The sequence below is a fragment of the Micromys minutus genome (assembly GCF_963924665.1).
Source record: "Micromys minutus genome assembly, chromosome: 27".
Lineage (NCBI taxonomy): Eukaryota > Metazoa > Chordata > Mammalia > Rodentia > Muridae > Micromys > Micromys minutus.
In genome coordinates, this window is record NC_137962.1 from 11,760,910 (window position 1) to 11,780,688 (window position 19,779).

At 42.7% G+C, this 19,779-nt stretch overlaps 1 protein-coding gene across 2 annotated transcripts in view; it reads left to right on the forward strand.

The window, feature by feature from the left end:
• KHDRBS3 (KH RNA binding domain containing, signal transduction associated 3) overlaps window positions 1–19,444 on the forward strand; it is a 141,275-nt gene extending 121,831 nt beyond the window's left edge. For both annotated transcript variants that reach the window (XM_080938962.1, XM_080938963.1), the window contains exons 8-9: window positions 17,162–17,220; window positions 18,902–19,444. In XM_080938962.1, the coding sequence (XP_080795088.1) occupies window positions 17,162–17,220; window positions 18,902–18,993 (151 nt within the window). In that variant the 3' untranslated portion in view covers window positions 18,994–19,444. The remainder of the gene's footprint in view (window positions 1–17,161; window positions 17,221–18,901) is intronic.
• Window positions 19,445–19,779: the final 335 nt, after the last annotated feature.

Below are 19,779 nucleotides of genomic sequence, written 5' to 3' on the forward strand. Positions count from 1 at the left end.
GAGCAGGACTGCCCTTTGCAGCTGTGGCTGTTTCTCACTTTCCAGTTGTTTCTCATAGAACATTCAGCTGTCAATTAAATTTGTAAGAAAAGGAAATATAATTATCAAAAGATTGTTAGTTGCTGAGATTGATATAATCAATCAATAAGTAAGGATATAAAAGAAAATAGAAAATTAGTATTAAAAGATCTTGAATGATACTAACAAACCCTCAGAAAATAAGCTAGAAAGCTGTCCTGACTCCTTCACTTACAGAAGGACTGCATGACATCAGCCTGAATTTTCTCAAAGCCTGATGGGATTGCTGGCAAGCCAGCTGACTGGAGTTTCCTTTTAGTATTCTTGCTGTGTCACATTCCCTATCAGAATTCCCAGTCTGTGCCGTGTTCCTACATGGTCTGTCACATGTAGCTGTCCATCATGTAAGTTCATTCACAGACCACAAATATGGCAGGAACCACATTAGTGATGCTGACGTATGTCTTTCTGTTCTTTATAAATACACTTTTTAATCAATCAGTAACTGTGCTAGCTTCAGGCAAAAAAGTTTTTATTCATCCTTTGAGAAAAGAACGTGTGTGTTCTCTCTGGATGACTCATTTCCCAGAAGTCATTCCCCTGTAAATGCTACACTTTCCAGATTTCATCTGCAGGAAAGAATATGAAGAGGAATGAGGAACTCACTTATAAAAAGAAGTCTTCCTCCTGCCCCATCATGCAGCCATTCCAAACACCTATCTGGGTTCTCCAGCCATTATCCTCACTAGAATCAATAGGTAGACTCATGGCTGCAACAATCTTGAACATGTTTTTGGAGTCCATCCTTCTGTCTGCTCTGTTAGAAAAACCACAAAGTAGCATGCAGTTTTGATGAAATGATTTTACAGACAGCAGAGGAAGTTGCCATGAAGCACTATCCTATCTTAAAATCTAAACCCATGAGTTCTCTCCATTTAATAGATGTCATTATACTCTGTTAATGACTGTCAGTACAGAAAAATAAATGGTTTTACCAAACTTATCCCTAAGAAGCTTGGCACATTCCTAGGGAGAATTCTAAACAGCACTCCCACTTTGAAAACAACTGAGCACCTCTGTCTTCTCCTCCTACTCCTTTCTAAGGTATGACTCCGTGTATAACACAAACAAATTCCCACTCCGTGTGACTCATCTTTGAACTGTGGTCTTCCTGACATACTCACCCATACAAGCTTACAAGCATGTGCCACCGTTTATGGCAATGCCTGGAAAGCCTCTTCAGAGGATAAGCACAGGTCTTTTGATGGAGAGGTTGCAAAGCCTCTGCTGCCTGCACACAAGTCCACACAAAGACTTGAGCAAAGATGCTCATAGTAGCATTATCCAATGACAGCAAGCACTGGACACGGTCTGGTAACCAGCACTATTAAATGGGTCAGCCAAAAGTGGTATACCAGTAAAATGGCCTGTTACTCAGAAAGAGGAAAAAGCAGTTCTGCAAGTGTGCAGCGTGTAAGACCACACAGTGGGGTCGTTCTGTGTATGTGAAACATCCAGTGAGAACTACAGACATAGAGTAGGGCGAGGCTGTCTGGGGCCGAGGCTGTGAAAGGGTGCGAAAACCAGGTCTAAAGGTGATAAGTGGGGGATAGAAATGTTCCAGTGACTCAGAAATACATATATTAAAATAACCACAATTTAACTTAAATACTGAATTTTATGTCGTGTTAAAAGTATATGCTCCATATATGACCTGTATTTATATGAAAATGTCCCTAAGTAGCCAGACCATGTATACTGAATATATTCAATGAAGATCAAAAAATATTTTAAAAATTTTTTTTAAATTTTAGGGCTGAAATGAGAAGTCAATGGTTAAAAACACTGGCTGCTCTTCCAGAGGTCCCAGGTTCGATTTCTAACACCCAAACGGTGGCTCTCAATCATCTATAATTCCAGTTCCAGGAGATGCAACACCCATGTCTGCTCTCTGTGGCCTCTAGACATTCATGTGATACACAGATAAACTTGTAGGCGAAACACCCATACACATAAATTAAAACTAGAATCAAAAATACCTTTAAAATTATTTTTAAGTATTTAGTGTTGGGTGCTACTAATGTCGTTTCTTTGAAATGCTAAGATATTGTTGATACACAGAAATTTGCAAATTGTACACTTTGTATTATACAACCAGATCACTGGTCAGGTCCAGTATTGTTTCAAGGAAACCGTAATTTCAGTCAGGCATGGCCATGGTAGTTAGGTCATCCTCTCCAGTCTGGTCTGCTCAGTCTGTGTCTACTCTCTCCTGTCCTCGCCATGCAGGGAGGCCCTCAGCACCGCAGGGAAGGAAAAAAGATATTTCAAATACAACTTTCACTTTGATAGTGTTTAAAAATAACTTACATTGGAAAATAAGGTTTACATGTGTAAGTGACTACATGTATAAGTTGTACATATGGAAGTAACCACCACCTATAGCTGTTTGGGTTTGGCTTTTCTTATAATGTCTTTTCCTGGTGTGACTGTCAAAACTGCATGCTACTTTGTGGTTTTTCTAACATTAGATAAAAGGAGTGACAGTAAAAACACATTCCAGATTGACCAGTGAGCCACTGGAACACTATGAACCCGCTATAAAATGATGATAAAGCATTTCTGATGCTAGCAACAGCCACAGACCTCAGTGCCAAGAGTATACCCCACCACCCACTGCACATGTCCTAGCTGACTGACACAGCCAAATAGACTTAATACACATTCAGCTTTGATCTCCTTTATACCACAGAGAGCACTTGCACGCCCTCCCCTCAACTCTGATGTCGCCCCACCCCCCAAAAATGTATGGTTTTGGAACTTGAGCATATATTCTATTCTTTCTTTTGAGGCTCATTCTTAGCCACCTATCAGCCTCCTGCTCCTGCCGAATAAGTCTTGAACCCTGTCCCATGCTCTCCTCCCTTGAGGCCCACATGCCACAGTTCTCCACCTTGCACCTGTTGCTTCTCCCTGGAAAATGCTGTGTGGGGCTTGAGTACTGTGTGCAGAAAGGTCAGTTGTGGGTTGTGGCTCTGCCACTGGCTGTGTGAGCGTGAACAGCTGTGCAGTGTTCCTCTGAGCCCTCATATAACTTCTGGGATGATGGAACAGTGAGTCTTTTCCTGCACATGGGAGTGGCAGGTAGGTGCAGCCAGGGTAAGACAGTGTCCGCTCTTGTTAGCACCATTAGGTCTGCCTCATGGTGTAGAAGCGCTTTGCTCTCGGCGTCACTGCATGTTCACTGAGTAGATCATGTGGTGCCAGTCTTTCCAGGCTGAGAATTTTGCTATACTACTGTTGACCGTGTCTCTGAGCAACCCTCTCTCTTTCTCTTAGACTTTGTAGCACTCTCAAAAACGATGAGCTTTTCCAAACAGTGGTCCTAATGAGAAAGTAGAATTAACTTTGCCTAAATTTTCACTCAAAAAACTAAAGCCTGGCTTCTTCATTTCCCTTCAAAGCCTGTGTGTTGGTAACTGTTCTCTTGGTCTCTTCTTGTGAAGTGGATGCAGTAAGATGGAAAACACCAGTTTAAGATGGAGACCTGGTTGTGTGGGATGTCCACATGATATTGCCTGGCGTCACAGTGGTGATGTCTGTACATGGTCTGTTAGACTCGAAGAGGACACATTGCAAGGCTTCTGTGCAGGGGTCACTCAGTGTTACCTGGGCAGTAATGGTCCTTACCAACTAAGGATTCTTATCCCTTTACGTGTGTTTTTTTTTAATTTCTGGTAATCTAGTTTAAACTACTTTTTCCAATTATGTAGCACTATCTGCATCCTTTAATTAGTGAGTACAGGACTCATCTGTTCCAGTAGGAAGGGTAGCTGTGGTCTCTGGGTCAGGACTGAGGCACAGCCACACCCTTCTCTCAGATCTTTTGATCTGTGTTACCATGAATCCGCCCAATTATTTATGTATTTATTTAGCAGAGTGGAAAGCACTTCCTGACCAATGAGAGGACATTTTGAAGCTTGAAGTCTAGACTTCAGGTATTGTTGTCCATCCCTCTTCCCAGCAAGTCAGCCTTCCGTTAGGATGCTTCTTTGAGTTTTCCTGTCTTCATGGCTACTTCCTCTGCCACAGAAGCCCAGAAACCAGGACTGGGCTGATGTTATCACTGGCTCCCATCCCCAGTCCCTGGTTCACCTGTCAGGAGCCACTGAGTAGGAAGAGGAAGTGCAGCTGCAGAGGTGACTTTGGTTAAAGAATACTGGCCATTCTTGGAAATGACAAAGATTCAGTCCCAGCATCCAGCTTATAACCATCTATAACACCAGGGGGTGTGGTGCCCTCTTTTAGCCCCTGAAGATACCAGACACATATGTCATATACATATACACATGCAAGCAGAATATTCATACTAGTATAATAAAAATAAACCTTTCAATAAAGAACAAATGCATGTTAGTAGGCAGCCTATCTTATTGGATTTCTCCCTTGACACATAAATGAACTTATTTTATTTGCTAAGACAAAATGTACTTACAACAAAGAAATGTAAACCTACCTGACAGAAACTATTGTCTGCCTGGTTTCATGGGTATGTGGCCCAAAGGGGCTGTTTCCTGCACCTTGGAAGTGACTCTGGCTTTTTTTGTTAGATTTGATCATGAGATTTTTAATTCCAGTAATCTCTTTTGTCAGCTGAAGTGACATGCCTTCTTTTTAAAGCCCTCAGACATATCACAGATTAAACTGTTGTGATTGATGGCTAAATTGGATGTTAGTGAAAAGCAAGTCAGAATAACTGGGCTTTTTCCCAACTTGTGGTAGCCTTGCCACCAGCCTTGGAAAGATGACTTTGTATCTCTAAAACTGCTTCCTCATCCCGTGTCCGGCTGTAAGTCTTCAGTTAGCATGCTTTCTCCCCTTCGTCTGGCTTTTTTTTATTACTTGCCAACGCAGATCTTTCTTCTTCCTAGAAACCTTTCTGTGTCCCCTAGAACTGCTTGAGCAAGCTTCTCCATAGTCTGCACAACTCTGGGCTCCCAGGCTTTACAGCACCACACTGGGAATACCCACTTGTTTGATATGCATGAGGGGCTAGACATTTCACTTCAAAGACCAGGTTATGTTTGCTGCTGCATTCCCAAGGTTGGCACATAGTAGGTGCTGTATATCAGTTCAATGAGCTTGGATGCTCAAGAGCCATCAAGATCATCTCACACAGTGTAGTGTGGGTTGTGCATGTGTCTTAAGTGGTAGTTTGAAAGGTGTTGCTTTCAAACAAATTTATACCATGAAATAGCCAAATCACTGGGAAGTACCATGTGTATCAGAGACCCAGCACAGTACATCATCTATAACAAGTTGCTTCCATGACTACACTACACATTCTACATGTAATAGTTATGTGTTATGTTATTTTACTGTCATAAAATACCCTGACAGAAGCAACTTATGGGTTACTTAGGCTCTGGATTGGGGGGAAGGCATCATGGTAGCTGACTACAGGACATCCATTCAGGAAGTGGAGAATGATGAATGATAGGCGTGGATGCTAGCTTGCCTTTACATTCCTTTCTGACCCCATCTGGACTTTATTTACACTCAGTCTTCACTCCACCTAACCTAGTTTACAAGATGTCTCACAGTTGTGTCAGCTTGGTTGCCTCTTGGGGGATTCTAGATCATTTCAGACAGTTGTGGTTACAGTGGATCGTCCATTAAGATAGGCACCTTGGACACAGGCATCTTGGTGTTCTGTGAAGCATGTGTTTTCCAGTGTGCAAGCTGGTGCTTTGGTCCCTGTGGTGAACAGCAGAGAGGAAAAATGATTTGAGGCTCTCTGGGGAGATGAACTTTAAACAGAGAGTGAAGCCCCCCGCAGATGCATTGGAGTGTGTTGTGACAAGTGATCCAAGCTTAATATCTGAGAGTCTTTGAAAATAATCATTTCTATTCACTGATGTAGGGTAGTGTAACCTGAATGCCCAAAGGTAGGCGACTGACTCTTCTGGATCAGTTTCTCGTCTCTGCTTTGACAGGTCACTGGCCAGCATGTTCATACTGTGTGCAGTGCAGGTGACACGCGAAGTGGTTCACAGTACAGAGGGACTCCAGGAGGCAACTGGCATCTTTGATTGGCACTTAAAACATTTTTATTAGATAAAGTGATTATTACATCTGAAATGAGGCTTTACAACCTTAATTATAACGATCGTGTTAGGAACAACAGCCGGCATTTATTTTGTATATAATGGCAGGCCAGTGGAAGTGCTTTGCATGTGTGAACTCTAATTACCCCTCACTCATCATCAGCCTGTCATCTCAACCACAGCTGCAGTGGTAACTTATGAAGCAGTACAGCCACTTTCCTCATTTGAGCACCCTTCCTTTCTGCCTTTGATTGAGCCTCTCTCTCTCTCTCTCTCTCTCTCTCTCTCTCTCTCTCTCTCTCTCTCCTATCTATCTATCTATCTATCTATCTATCTATCTATCTATCTATCTATCTATCTATCTATGTCTGAGACACTTCTAGAAGTTGAATCTCCAATCTGAGCTGCTTACTCAGATGGTGCTGCTTCCAACAGGGAGAATAGGATCTGGTCTGAAGTGAAACCCTGGCATGTTAGTCCTTGGCAGTTGTCTTAGTTATGGTTTTACTGCTGTGAACAGACACCATGGCCAATGAAAGTTTTATAAAGTTAACTGGAGCTGGCTTGCAGGTTCAGAGGTTTAGTTCATTATCATCAAGGTGGGAGCATGGCAGCATTCAGGCAGGCATGGTGCAGGGGGAACTGAGACTTCTACATCTTCATCCAAAGGAAGCCAGGAGCAGACTCAGTATCCTCAGAGAGTTAGGAAAAGGGTCTCCAAGCCCACACCTACAGTGACACACTTCCTCCAACAAGGCCACACCTTCTAATAGTGCCACATCCTTGGCCCAGCATATGAAAACATCACAGCTTTATAGGGCTCCATAATGGTGACCTTTGTTCCTAGGTGATTTATACCTAATAATATGATAAACGTATCTAGTTCTCCAACAGCTGTGTGAAACAGGTAGATGTGAGCTGGACAGGCATTGGTCTGAGGCACAAAGGAACAGTAATGACAAACGTGGACTTTGAGGATTCCCCTGGGCTCCAGGAACATGTGCTCTGACCATGGTACATCCCCTTCCACTTGGCAGGCTCATGACAGCTTTATCCAAGTAAACCTACTCCTATGCAACTATAAAGAACAATTTATAGAAAGTCTATATAAGATTGGGAAAGGTTAACAGTATCCCTGGATTCTGGCTACTCTGATGGAGTAGTCAAGGGCAGGAACAGATTTTGGGGTCCCTGTGCCCATACATAAAGTGGTAGGATCTATGCCATGTGATGTGAGAACAATGCCAGCACATAGTACCTTAGGAAGTATATTGGCTAAAACCTGGTGTAGGAAAGCTTCTGCAGGAGGGCATTCTGCTGCCACGTGCACCATGTCTGACTTAGACCCTAGACTAGACTTCTGGGCATTCTGAGAAAGTGTTAGAAGAGTATTCCTAAGTTGGGGAATAGAAGGCTCTGGGCTTAGAGAAACTGAGTAGGCTTTTCAGTAACAGGGATCTTTTAATCTAATCCTGGCTTCAGTTACCTAGTTTCAGTACTCAAAGGACATTTCTAAATCTATAAAATTCACATTTTTCTAGTTTATGAAATAGGAATTGAACCAAAAGAATCTTGAAGTGTGGGGTGTGTGTATGTGTATGTGTGTGTGTGTGTGTGTGTGTGTGTGTGTGGGTTTGTGTATCAGAATGTGTGTCAGTGTCTCTGTGTGTCTCTGTCTGTTTGGATATATTTAGATGAGTGCAAGTGCCCAAGGAAGTCAAAAAAAGTTCAGATCCCTTGGAACTGGAGTGCAGAGTTGTGAGCACTTGTGTCACCTCCCCAGCCCTGTTCAGTTCCTGAAGTATATAGAAATCCTGAATATGATTGCATAAGTAAAGCAGGTCATATTGTTTTTCTGGAGTAATAACTTACAAGTTAAGTAAATGGACTTTTTTCATAGAAATTCATAGTATATAAATTGAAATACTGCCATGTTAAAATTTATATTTCAATACCTCTCAGCTTTATAAAATAAAATTACTATTAAACATTTCAATATAATCAATTTAACATTTTAAAGACTTTATTTTCATATATTTTATATCTATGTATATCTGTGGGTATGTGCACAAGAGTGTAGGTACCAGTGGAGACTTAAAGAAAGCACTGGATCTCCTGGAGTTGGTCCCAGGCAGTTGTAAGCTACCTGATATGGGAACCAAACTCAGGTCCTTTGCAAGAACAGCATGTTCTCTTAACCACTGACTCATCTCTCCAACCAACTGTGTGTGTGTGTGTGTGTGTGTGTGTGTGTGTGTGTGTGTGTGTTCACTTATTGAGAGAAGACTTTTTTCCTCTGTCATTTTCATTATATTTTGAAATGGGGAAAAGAGATTAAATATTATGATGGTTTTTAAGTTCCTTATTTCGGGAGTGTAAGAGTGAAATTTAGTGCTAGGCTGCTTGCCCAACATGCCCAAGATGCCTACTTCTTATTTATCACACTTACCAAATTTTATTTTGTATCTTAAGAACAACAGGATAAAATTGTTTGACAATTTCTTTTGTCCCTCCCATCAGCCCTGTGTTGGATATTCTGGGCAATGTGATATTTCCTACCAGGTTTAACAGTTCTGAAATGTCTGTAATTTGGGAAACTGGACCTTCAATTTTGCTGACCTGATATGGTGACTGCACCTTTCTCTTAGAGACGGGGATTTCCTGATTAGACTATAAACTTTTCCTGGCCTTTTAAATTGAACATTATTTAAATTGCTGGCATACAGTGGAAATGTTGTAGATTCTGTTTTAGAGTGTGAGGATAAAGAGAGCTTGCATTAAAGCTGTCTACAGGGTCCCTTTCCCCATGCAGGCATGTTATGCTGATGCTGTACTCTAGTCTGTTACCTGTGCAGAAGCATTATGACTGTAAAAATCAATCTGCATTCCCTAATTAGAAAGGACTCCATTGCCAAAAATTCTAATAGTGAGCATTCGGTGAGTTGGTTGTTTGTTTTTGTTTTCTGCGGTATAGAGCAAGGTTTGTCTACTGTCTTGATTATTGGTGAAGCACTACGATTTTGCCCACATGGTTTGGTGTAAATGCCAGCAGGTTGGAAAAGACAAATAGCATCTCAAGTTCTTATTATCATGACAACATTTATACTTCATGAATCCTGGGGGTCCTCAGGATACACATTGACAGCTGTGGCTCTCAGCCATTCAGAAGATGTAACAGCCATCTGTAGGGGGAAGATGGACCATCCTGACTCAGGCAGCACCAGGGTGGGGCAATTTGTCTAAATTGTGTTATACATGTGCGTGCTTCTCAAGAAATGGATTGTCCTCTCACACTAAGCTGTGGGTGGGCAGAGATGTCTGCTTTGCTCGTCTGTCACAGGGAGCAGGGTGCATGTGTGAATCCTCCAGTACAGAGGAATAGCATTCCCCTGTTTCACTTGAACACGATTTGCAAGACACTAAAGATAGCCATAAGTCTGGCCAGTACCATCTTCTTTCCCACAGGAGGTGCCGTGAGCGCTGTGGTACAGGCTCCCTGTGAGGATGCAGGTGAGCAGGGGTCCAGGAAAGGCCGAGAGGCAGCAGAGCTGGGGCGCGTGGGCTAGCCTGACTTCACTTATAGCAGCTTTCATCAATTGCTACAACCTGATTTTGTGGCTATTTATTCAATGTCCTCCTGAGGAAATGCCATTAAATATTATGAAAGAACTCTTAGGTAAGGGAGGCTCTTATTGAAAGTAGATTGAAAAAAATGTTTAGCTATTTACCCTGAAGGAATTTCAGGTCTTCACTTATCTGTGATAATGGAAAAATAATACTCCCAAAATTCCATTTGAAATATTACTTTTCATTTATTCTGCTTTATCTATAGATTCTTTCCATTGTTAGCATAAGGATTAATGGCTCTTGGTAGAATAGAGACACTGACCAGGGAAGTTGCTCTAGATCAACTGCCAATGTCACATAATAAGAATTTACCAAATATTAGCTTAAATATTATTTTGATGATAACATATTCAGAAATATTTTCCTTAAAGAGACAAGTCAAATAATTGGACAAACCAGCCTTGTAAAGTCTATACCAAAGATATAGTGCTTAGTCATCTGACCTCGAAAGGGAAATCAGCAGTGCTGCAGCCCAAAGTTGTCAGAACCCCAGGAACAAGGAATAGTTACCGAGTTCACTGAGGTTTTCGTTGATGTACTGATTCCGGTCCCCATGCTTGTGTCCAACTGCAGGTATCCCTGACTTTGGAGTTCTGATATATGGTGTAGTCATGGGAGCAATGTGAATGGCATGGTTTATGTCATCTATGATAAAACAGTGTGCCCCTTCACAGACTTGCATACTTAGGACTTGAATTTGTAAATTAAACAGAATAAAAAGAAAAACACAGAGCTGAATCAAAGTATGCATCTGTTCCACCTACCACCCGTCCTTCCTTGAATCTTGCCCCATGAACTGTCAGAAAGTGTTAAAAGATTTCCAAGGAAAGAGGTAACAGAAAACCACGGGCAAGGGCAGGATGGCAAAGCCACTTCAATGGAAGGAAACTATGTAGTGTGAACAGCTAGGGGGAAGGGCCCTCAAGCAGGCAGCCAGGATTGAGGGAGCCTTCTCTGTGCTTCCCAGAGCTGCTTCTGAAGCAGTGTCTGGCGCCCTGGTCTCCAGTGCCTGCTGATGTAGAGGAACAGTGTCTGCAGTGGTCGTACCATGCTCCAGGGGAGCCATGAGACGCCCTCCCCACACAGATAAGCAATTTGAATATTCCAACCCCTTTTTACACAAAGTATTTTAAGTAAGGGTGTGTGTGTGTGTTTGTGTTTGTATGTGTGTGTGTGTTTGGGTGTTGCACTGACAGACAAGCAAGTTGAGAATTTGAGAAGCAAGAATTCATGCATTGCCAAAATTTGCAAAGCTTTTTAGAAACACCAGACTCAGCATACTAAAAATGGCACACCTTGAGAGAACAATTCTCACAGAATGGATGATTTTATAATTAATATCTATGTGGATAAGAAGACATGCCCCATAATGGCCAAACCAACTCGCAAGTGGGATGGGAATGGTAAGGCTAGAAATAGCATTAGGAAAAACAAAAAGTACAGAGACAAGGAGATAGGATTCATCCTTCCACTTCAGAAGGAGCCCAGCAGGACTGCCAGAGTCAGAAAACACAGTAAGGGGATGTGTGGTTGTCAGTTGACAGGATCACCTGGGAAATGGGCCACACTGGGCATGCTATCAACTGATATGGGAAGACTCATCTTAATGGCAGACAGGGGACGGAGTAGGAAATGCACAATGGAGCTGAGTACTAGCTTGCATTAATCCCTGCCTCCTGACTGCTCTGACCATGCTGCCATGACAGACCGTACACCCTGAACCAGAACCCATATGACTCCTTCCTCCCTTAAATTGTCCTGTCAGTGTATTCACCACAGCAACACCAAGAAAGAAACTAAGGCAGGAACAAGAAGTTTTAGGGAAAAGGAAGACTTCTAACACCAAAGAGAGTTTTCTACTATCGACAAAGGGCATAACAGCTGCCAAACAAGTGGGCTAGCCATGTGTTATATGTGCAGAGAAGAGGCGAAAAACTGTCAGCAACAAGCAGGCTGCGTGCCACTTGACTGTCCACAGGGTACTTGCCACACTCCATAGCTTTGCAGGTGTGAGGGATGCAACCTGCTGTGAGACAGGGTGACCCAGCTGACCTTCCAGCCTCGTTCTTCTCATGGTCATACTTGCACAGTAAGCTTAACCTCAGACAGCTTCACTTTCGAAGTCTAAAAATAAATAAATAAATAAATAAATATCTACTTAAGAGGTTTGTGGAACATTGTCTGATATGTGGTATATATAATATGATTAGAAATTAAATACACACTTATATATTAGGCACCAATGCCTTTCATATAGTAGGTAAATTAAGAATTTTCTTTCAAGAGTTCAAGAAATACTTTGAAGTCTGACCCCATTTACCTCTTCCAGCTTTCTTCCCGCATTATCCCCCAGCTCCTCTCAGACAACAGTGTCAAAGTCTTTCCATTCCCTTCATACCTCAGAAGGTGAGGCTGTATGGGGACATCCATACCCCAGTGCTGCTGACAGGAACCGATTCGACACCTTGTTTCTTTGTCTGAATTTTCATCTCAGTGTCTAGCACACACAAAGATTCCATTTGTGGGTTTTTTTTTTTTTTTTTTTTTTTTTTTTGAATGCCTGATTCTTGCTCAGGACCTAATTTTATTTTGTCAAGATCCTTCCACACTTACAAAGTAACAAGCTTTCAGCCTCTCCATCTCATCCCATTAGAACAGGAGGGGGAAATAGCTGCCCCCTGTTTAGCATTTCCACTCATAACATTGTGTCTTCCCAGATTGTCTGGGGACATAGTTTTGTCAACTATAATGATAACATTCCTTCACTCACTCATTCAGTATAGTAAGCTATATTAGGTGAGTTGTACCTTCTTTGCCCTGAATGTGGTTTTGTGGGAAGCTGAGCCATATTACTGAAAAGAGCAAACACACAGCCCTTTCTCATGGGTCTTGCCTTCTCACTTAAGTGAGAAGAAATGGGAAGAAGTGTTGCTCATCAGTTGGAATGCCATGCTCTAGAGGGAGATGAAGGACCAGAGTCGCCATGGTGAGAACTGCAGCAATCTTCCTGCAGCCCTGACTGGCATGGTGCAAGCTTACTTGAAGGTGTGGAGCCGCACAGGAGTCTCAGACTGTTTGCTCTCAGCACTCTAGATGGATTTGCTCCGGTTAAGAGTTAGTGGTACTCGAGTGGGCAAATTCAGGGATGAGTTAAGAAGGCTGATGTGACATGAAAGGTTTTTCAGTTTGAAGTGTCTGTTAGAAGTTTAGATGTTAAAAGACGGTGAGCATATGAATATAAATTTTAGAAGTAAAAGAGGGTGTCAAATTGAGAAGCTTTGGTTTAGATTTTACCTAAAGAGACTATGTAAAATCACCAAGGGGTTCATGTAAATAAGAAAAGAGGACTGACTTCTGAACTCAGGTGCCCCAACCTGAGATCTAAGGGAAGAGGGATTGTCAGGCGTATGACACAGTGGTGCCAGTGGTAGAAAAGAGCCAAGAAGTACCTTGTCTTCTACAGAGCCAAATGTTTGAGGGGATAAGGGGATGGTGAGATGGGTCCCAAAGACTGCCTTGCCTTACCAGAAACTAAGAGAGAAAACCACAAAAGAACACCTTAGGAAACAGAATTATTTAGTGTTTTAATGACCTGATCCTCAGGCGTGCCAGGAAGGTGCATAAAAGATGAAAAGAGTTTGGAGGACCTACAGGGTGAAGGATTACATATACACACCCTGAAACCAGTAGTCCTCAGGGTTGGTGACCTGCTGGGAAATAAACTGCACTCTCGGTGTTTGCACACACGTGTGGCATTGTAGGGGTGCACGTGTGTTAGGGACACAGCAGTAATAGAGAATGCTTGCCTTTCCTCCCAGCTTCAGTTCAGCCTGTGCATGTGCAGGGCTAGAGCACAGATCTGCCTCAGTGTTCCCTTGTGAGGAGTTTCAGGATCTGAGCTGGGGCAGGATGAGGTGTCTGCAGCACGCACTACTTGAGGCCAGCTGGCAGGGGTGTGTCAGCGTCAAGGGCTGCCATTGCTGGTGTGAATATAAGCAAGAGTCTAGTAAAATTGGCCCAGTGACTCTAAAGTAGAAATTAGGGGAAAGGTCTAACCACCAGGTTTGGGGACCAAGGAAGTTACTGTCAGGCATTTCTTCTTTACTCGAGGGGTGATCTGGGAAAAGAGGGTTGGCCTTTCAGAGTCTTTGTTCTCTGCACGTTCCACTGCTCACGTCTGGAAGGAGGACAGAGCCGTGAGATCCTCCAGCTGGTGCCCTGACTCCCTCAGAAGAGGTCAGAGGAGCCATCCTGTAGTGGTCAGGCTTATTTGTTGACTTGGATGATGGAAGCAAGAAACATTCTAAATGTTTTAAGAATGAGTGAGCTCATTCCTAGTAAGTGGAGGAAAGGAAGTGGTTATAGTGGGATGGAGCTATTATGAGCCAGCCCCTCACCTTACTGGCAGCTTCTCCAGGCAGGAACTATGCTGAGCTTCGGTGATCATGTCACTGGGGCAGAACTGTAGAGATCTGGGGAGGTGACCAGAAGCCCACTCCTAACTTCTCAATGAGGGGGCACTAATCTACATCTTTCTGATGGAGTGTGGACTGTTCAACTGCACGGGTTTGTTTGTCTGTCTGTCTTGTTTTTTTTTTTTTTTTTTTTTTTGTTTGTTTGTTTTTAATAATATTGTAAACTGGGCCCTTAGATGGGATTTTCTTAGTATTTGTTTCCCTCTGCGATGTCATGGCTTTTAGTATATCCATGGGAAATAGGACACATCTTTGGTAAATAGGCATTTGAGTTACACAGAAGGAAATGCTGGGAAACTGACAGGTAGGAGAATGGGGCGCAGCTGCTCCAGCCTCACAGCCTGATGACAGTCGTGGAATAAATAATCAGAAACTGACTGAAGTGATAGCAAATGTCAATTTAAAGTTTTCACTTGTCAAACTAAGATTGTCTTATCACCAAACCAATGCTGGGTCAAATTATGCTGCCTTTTATCTTCCTGATCACTGGAAAACATTCATTCATGACCTGACCCCGTGCTGAGTTGTGTGTGTGCTCTTCACAGATAAGTTCCCAGCCTGTGTGGGTGTTCATTACCAGTGATGTCATTTAATGAAGGAGGCCGTTGTTACACTCTTGTTTTATTAGTCTCAGTGCCTGTCTGTTATGTCTGCTCTGAGATAACCGATTAGGAGTTGCCTGAGGAAAGTAAGCCCTTTAAGTATTGGGAAGGGCAGTCTGAGTTTATCAGTGTACCATGTTAAGATTATTAAGAACCATGAAGTTTATTTGTTTAAAGGAGACATTATAATATGACCTCTGACTCTGGAAAAGAGAAACAAGACTCATTTAAATTTAGTTTCCTGACAGCATTATTCATCCATTTATTCTTAACAAAATAAGGTGAATTGACTCATTTGGATTCATATTCTGTGGCCGTGCCTTGAGCCCTGCACAATCTAGCCAGCCCAGTGCCAGAGTTCAGACACAAGGGTACTGACTGATGTTTGAGGTCCTCATTGCCTTCAAACCTTTGGCTAGTCTGAGTTTCTGAGATTGAGAGGAGAAACATTGTCATCTAAAGCTATAGTGTGTTATGTAGAAGAGCCGTGTTTGTTCTCTTGGTGTCGGGGGTGGGGGTTGTCAGGGTCTATCACTTTGTTTCCAGCTAGTTCTTCTCACTGTTAATGTCCAGTGTGCTTCAGGGAAATTTAGGCCTTCAGAAGGAGAGGAGAGAAAGCAGGCAGAGGAAAATAAAGCCATGCACACTTACTGGGACAGACTGCATGGTATGGTCCCTAGGGACCCTTACATTTGGGCTGATGGTGGAGAGGGGTCATGTGAGCTCTAGGGGAGCAAAGGCATGTGAAGAGTGAGCAGTGTCCTGTGCATGGTCGCAGAGCCTTGGTTATAGATACTTCCACAAGCAAGTACAGTGCTCCTCGGCCTCTTTAAGGCTCATTGTCATATAACAATAAATGTACTTTTCAATCAGGTGGGATCGTGCCCAAGAGACTTGGTGAGTTATTGTGCCAATAAGTAAGCAGGTCAGGTTGTATGTCTGTGTGTCTGTTTGTATATGTCCCTGTCTCTCTGTATGTCTGTCTGTCTCTAGATGTGTATCTTTCTCCACACACTGGTGCCTCCATGCGTGCTGTCAGAGCCTCTGGTACAGGCCAGGATGAGACACAATGACATTAACCTAGGATGGGAGCCAGCTTGATTATGAATGGGAGAACTGTGACATTCAGGCTCAGGTTTGGGTAGAGAGTAGTTTGGGAGGGGTGAAAGTGCCTTTAAACAGAAGGAGCAGTAACAGGAAGCTGCATCTCAGCAGAACAGCACCCCACTGCTGAGGTCTAAGGGGAGCCCGGTGTCTCCGTAGTGCCTGTAGATTGTTAGATATATTTTACATAATAAAGGAAACACGGAGTAAGGGTAACCAAGCTGTGCTATTACCAGTAAAGTTTTAGTCTGGTTCTCTGGCATTTTTAACTGTAACTTGGATTGCCAGCTCTTCTCCCTTGTCTCAGAGCATGTCTGTCTCAAAAGTCAGCAGAAAGATACCATGCTCCTAGAGGTGTGGTTCCCTTGTGCTTGGAAGCCTTGTATTGGGTCATTGGAACTTGAAATAATGTAGATACTAGTTTCTTGCAAAATTGATGAGAAAGAAAAAGCCTAAGGAAATAAATGGAACCTAATCTCTTCCACAGATATGCAAAAACCTCATAGTTCGGTAACCAGCTTCTATCTGTAAAAACAACCTGAATCATCTACAGTTCAAATGCGGTACTACTGTTTTTGTAGTTACTGCACAATCTTGGCGATTGCAGGCTCTCTTTGCTGTGTCAAGGACATGGTAGATTAGAACCTAGGCTTGCCTTATAACTCCCGGGGATGATTCATCTGCTCTCCTATTGCACACTGTCCAGCCCAGCGTAGATTTTTTTTTCACTCTGATGGTAATACAGTAATACTGATGGAGAAAAGCAGAAGCTCTCAGGCCTCCTGCTTAATAGACAGATAAAGTGCCCTCGACCGCCATAGCACCAAGTCTGGTGGGAAGTGTGCAGGAGTCTAGGAAACCATCTCTATCTTTTGGAAAGACCAGTGCTGGCTGCCTTCTGCTCCATCCCCCACAGCACCTGTTGCAAACCCAGCCTTTGGTGTTGGCATGTACTTCTCAGCCAGTCCCTCTGAGGACTCCTGCCTTTCATGCACCATGGGGAAACTGGCCAGATTAGATGAGCTTTGAATGGCAGACTCAGGAGTTCAGAGTAGAGCTTTGATAGTCAGAAAGTCTGTCTTCTCTCAGCATTCTGTCATCTCAGGAATTAATTCCACTTTAGCCCTTTCTATTTTTAGTTTATCTAGTTTTGAGGACTTCATTGGGTCTGATTTAACCCCACAGCAGAAACATCTTGTGCTAACAGTGTTTTCTTTTGTTCGTGCAGCGGAGCTGATTACTATGATTACGGGCACGGACTCGGCGAGGAGGCTTATGATTCCTATGGTGAGTGGCCATAATAACACAAGAGAGAGAGGGCAAGTGGCCATGGACAACCTTAAAAGTCCTGATTAGAAGACAGAGCCACCCTTGTTTAAATGATGAACTCATTTTGTTTGTGGACCCTCTTCCTCCTCCTAGTTGCTTTGTGCACACCTTGCTCTTTCCTGAGGTTCATTTAATAGTTAAGTGAACTATTTAAAGACAGCACCCTTAGGTGTTTAGTTTGGGTTGATGGCCAGTACTGACCTTCTCGCTGTTTTAACAGAATAGGTTGCCAGACTGTGGACACTTGCTGGCATGGGTCTTTTTGGAGTATCTTTGCCTCTTGCCTAGTAAAGGAGCTGATGCCATTGAGATTATAGCTCAACGCTTCTCCCATCTGTATTTGCTTTATTCCCAACCTCAAGGCCTCATAAAAACTATACCAAGAATGACTTCATAAAGGTTATAAAAGCTGAGCCCTGTAGAAGACACGAGGATCTGTCAACTCATTAGGACGTTCCTCTTTGTTCCAAAGGAGCCCATAGAGGTACTGGGCAGTCCATGACTAGTCTCAATATGCAAAGGGTGACAGGTTTAATTAACAGTATTAACTGTAGGGACAAATTGATAGTAAGAAGTTCCTTTGCTGCAGGGCAGAGGAATCAGGGAGCAGGACGCTCTGTTGGTGGCAGAGCTCCAAGAATGCCTTGTGTCCTGTGCACTTGAGTCAAGATCCTGGGAACTTGTCTCTGTGACATTTCCCTGACCTTAAATGAAAACCCATTTTCTGGTGCACTTTGAAGTGCATTTTATATCCCCTGCCAGGATCTGAGGTGGCCATATATTGGGTGTTTTTTTATTTTCTTTTGTTGGTTGCCCTTTTTTTTTTTTTAAATTCATACTGCTTAAGAGAGATGCATCAGCTTGGTGAGTGCTGTCTACTTACGTTCATGTGAGTTTGCCAGAGGGAGTGACGGTGATTGCATGTTGTATCAGAAGAGGTCATTTTAAGCATTTTTCTCTCACAGCTTTTCAAATTGGTCTCTGGGGGACACATGGCATTTTGATTGCTGTGTTACAGTAGGGACTTAACTGTTTGTTGTCTGAGAACTAGGTATACCTCAGTGAAAGTCCCAACACTGCACACTGTTGAAGTTGAAGAGGTGAAAAGGCATAGAGTGTCTGTGGCTCTAACAGCTGTCCAGCACGTGTGCTGTTCATGATATGGTGTCACTGAGGAATTCACACCAGTGTGCCTCCTGCGGTCCCTGGGTGGAGAGCCTGGAAAGAGGCTGCGACTTTTCTCAGTCTACCATTTCCACTTTGATCTGCATTTTCCCCTTGTTTTTCTTCTTTTTTTTTTTTTTAACCAGGTTCGGGTTAGAGTGGTCCTTTTTCATTTTCTTCCGAGTTTTCTTAGAGGCTGTTACTGGATTTGCTCCAGGAGGGAATTGGTTTTTGTAGGTAGTTGCTATTCCCAACACAGAGGCCACTCTCTCTCTTCTCAGGCCATCTTGTCACTGATGACTCCATCTTTCTGTGTTGTCTTCAAAATACTTTTAAGTGAACCCCCTTTGTGTCTCTTTCATTAGTCCATCAGAGACGGGTGTCTCCTGTCTGACATTCACCACTGGTTCTAACAGATGAAGCTCCTGGGACCTCATGACAGTGGCCTAATTATGATTCATCTTCCTGATTTTAGGGCAAGAGGAATGGACTAACTCAAGACATAAGGCTCCTTCGGCGAGGACGGCGAAGGGCGTCTACAGAGACCAGCCATATGGCAGATACTGATTGTACTGTCTGCTGTTGTGAAATAGCCAATCTCCACCGTCCTGTATACTGTTCAAAGTAATTTTTTTCTATGACCAATCCCTTTTTAAATAAATCAAAATGCTTAAAATCTGAATGGATGGAACTTAAAGCCGCTTTGTTGAAGCATCCACTTGGCAGGGAGAAGAAGGACATGTAAAATTTTGTTATTTGCAGTCTGTATATGAAAACTAGGTTATGAAAAGGAAAAAATAACTTTGATTAACTAGTGTTAAACAAAAAGATAGGTTTACTAAATATGTTAATCCATCCTTTAACAGAAGCCTCACCTTTCATTTTAAAGGTTTCCATAGAATTTAGTTATTTTATCTTTCAGCCATATGCTAGTTTTTTTTTTTTTTTTCTTTCTTTCTTTATTGCCAACTTGCGTAAAAAGGGAGCCGATTACAAGTGCAGACAATGTGGTATTCTTTTGTAACTGAGTCCTGAAATGTTCTGTAGTGTTAGGCAAAGTCTCCTCTTGCTTGATACTAAATAAACTTTTGAAAGAAATTTCGTGTGTGTGAGCTAACGATTTCATGTTTTTCTATTTAAAAAGTCCTTGATAAATAGCTGTAAACAGGGAAAGGGTTCCTCTAACAGCGCTTGTCATAAAAGGGTCACACTAAATATTGTACAGCTTCCTTTAAAAGTGGTATAAAATTAAACGTGCCATGGTATACTCACCATAGGTTCAAATGCGGTCTAAAGAGTCCACAGGTATCGAACTGCTCAAGTGGCAAGTTAAACCCATGCAAACCAAACCTG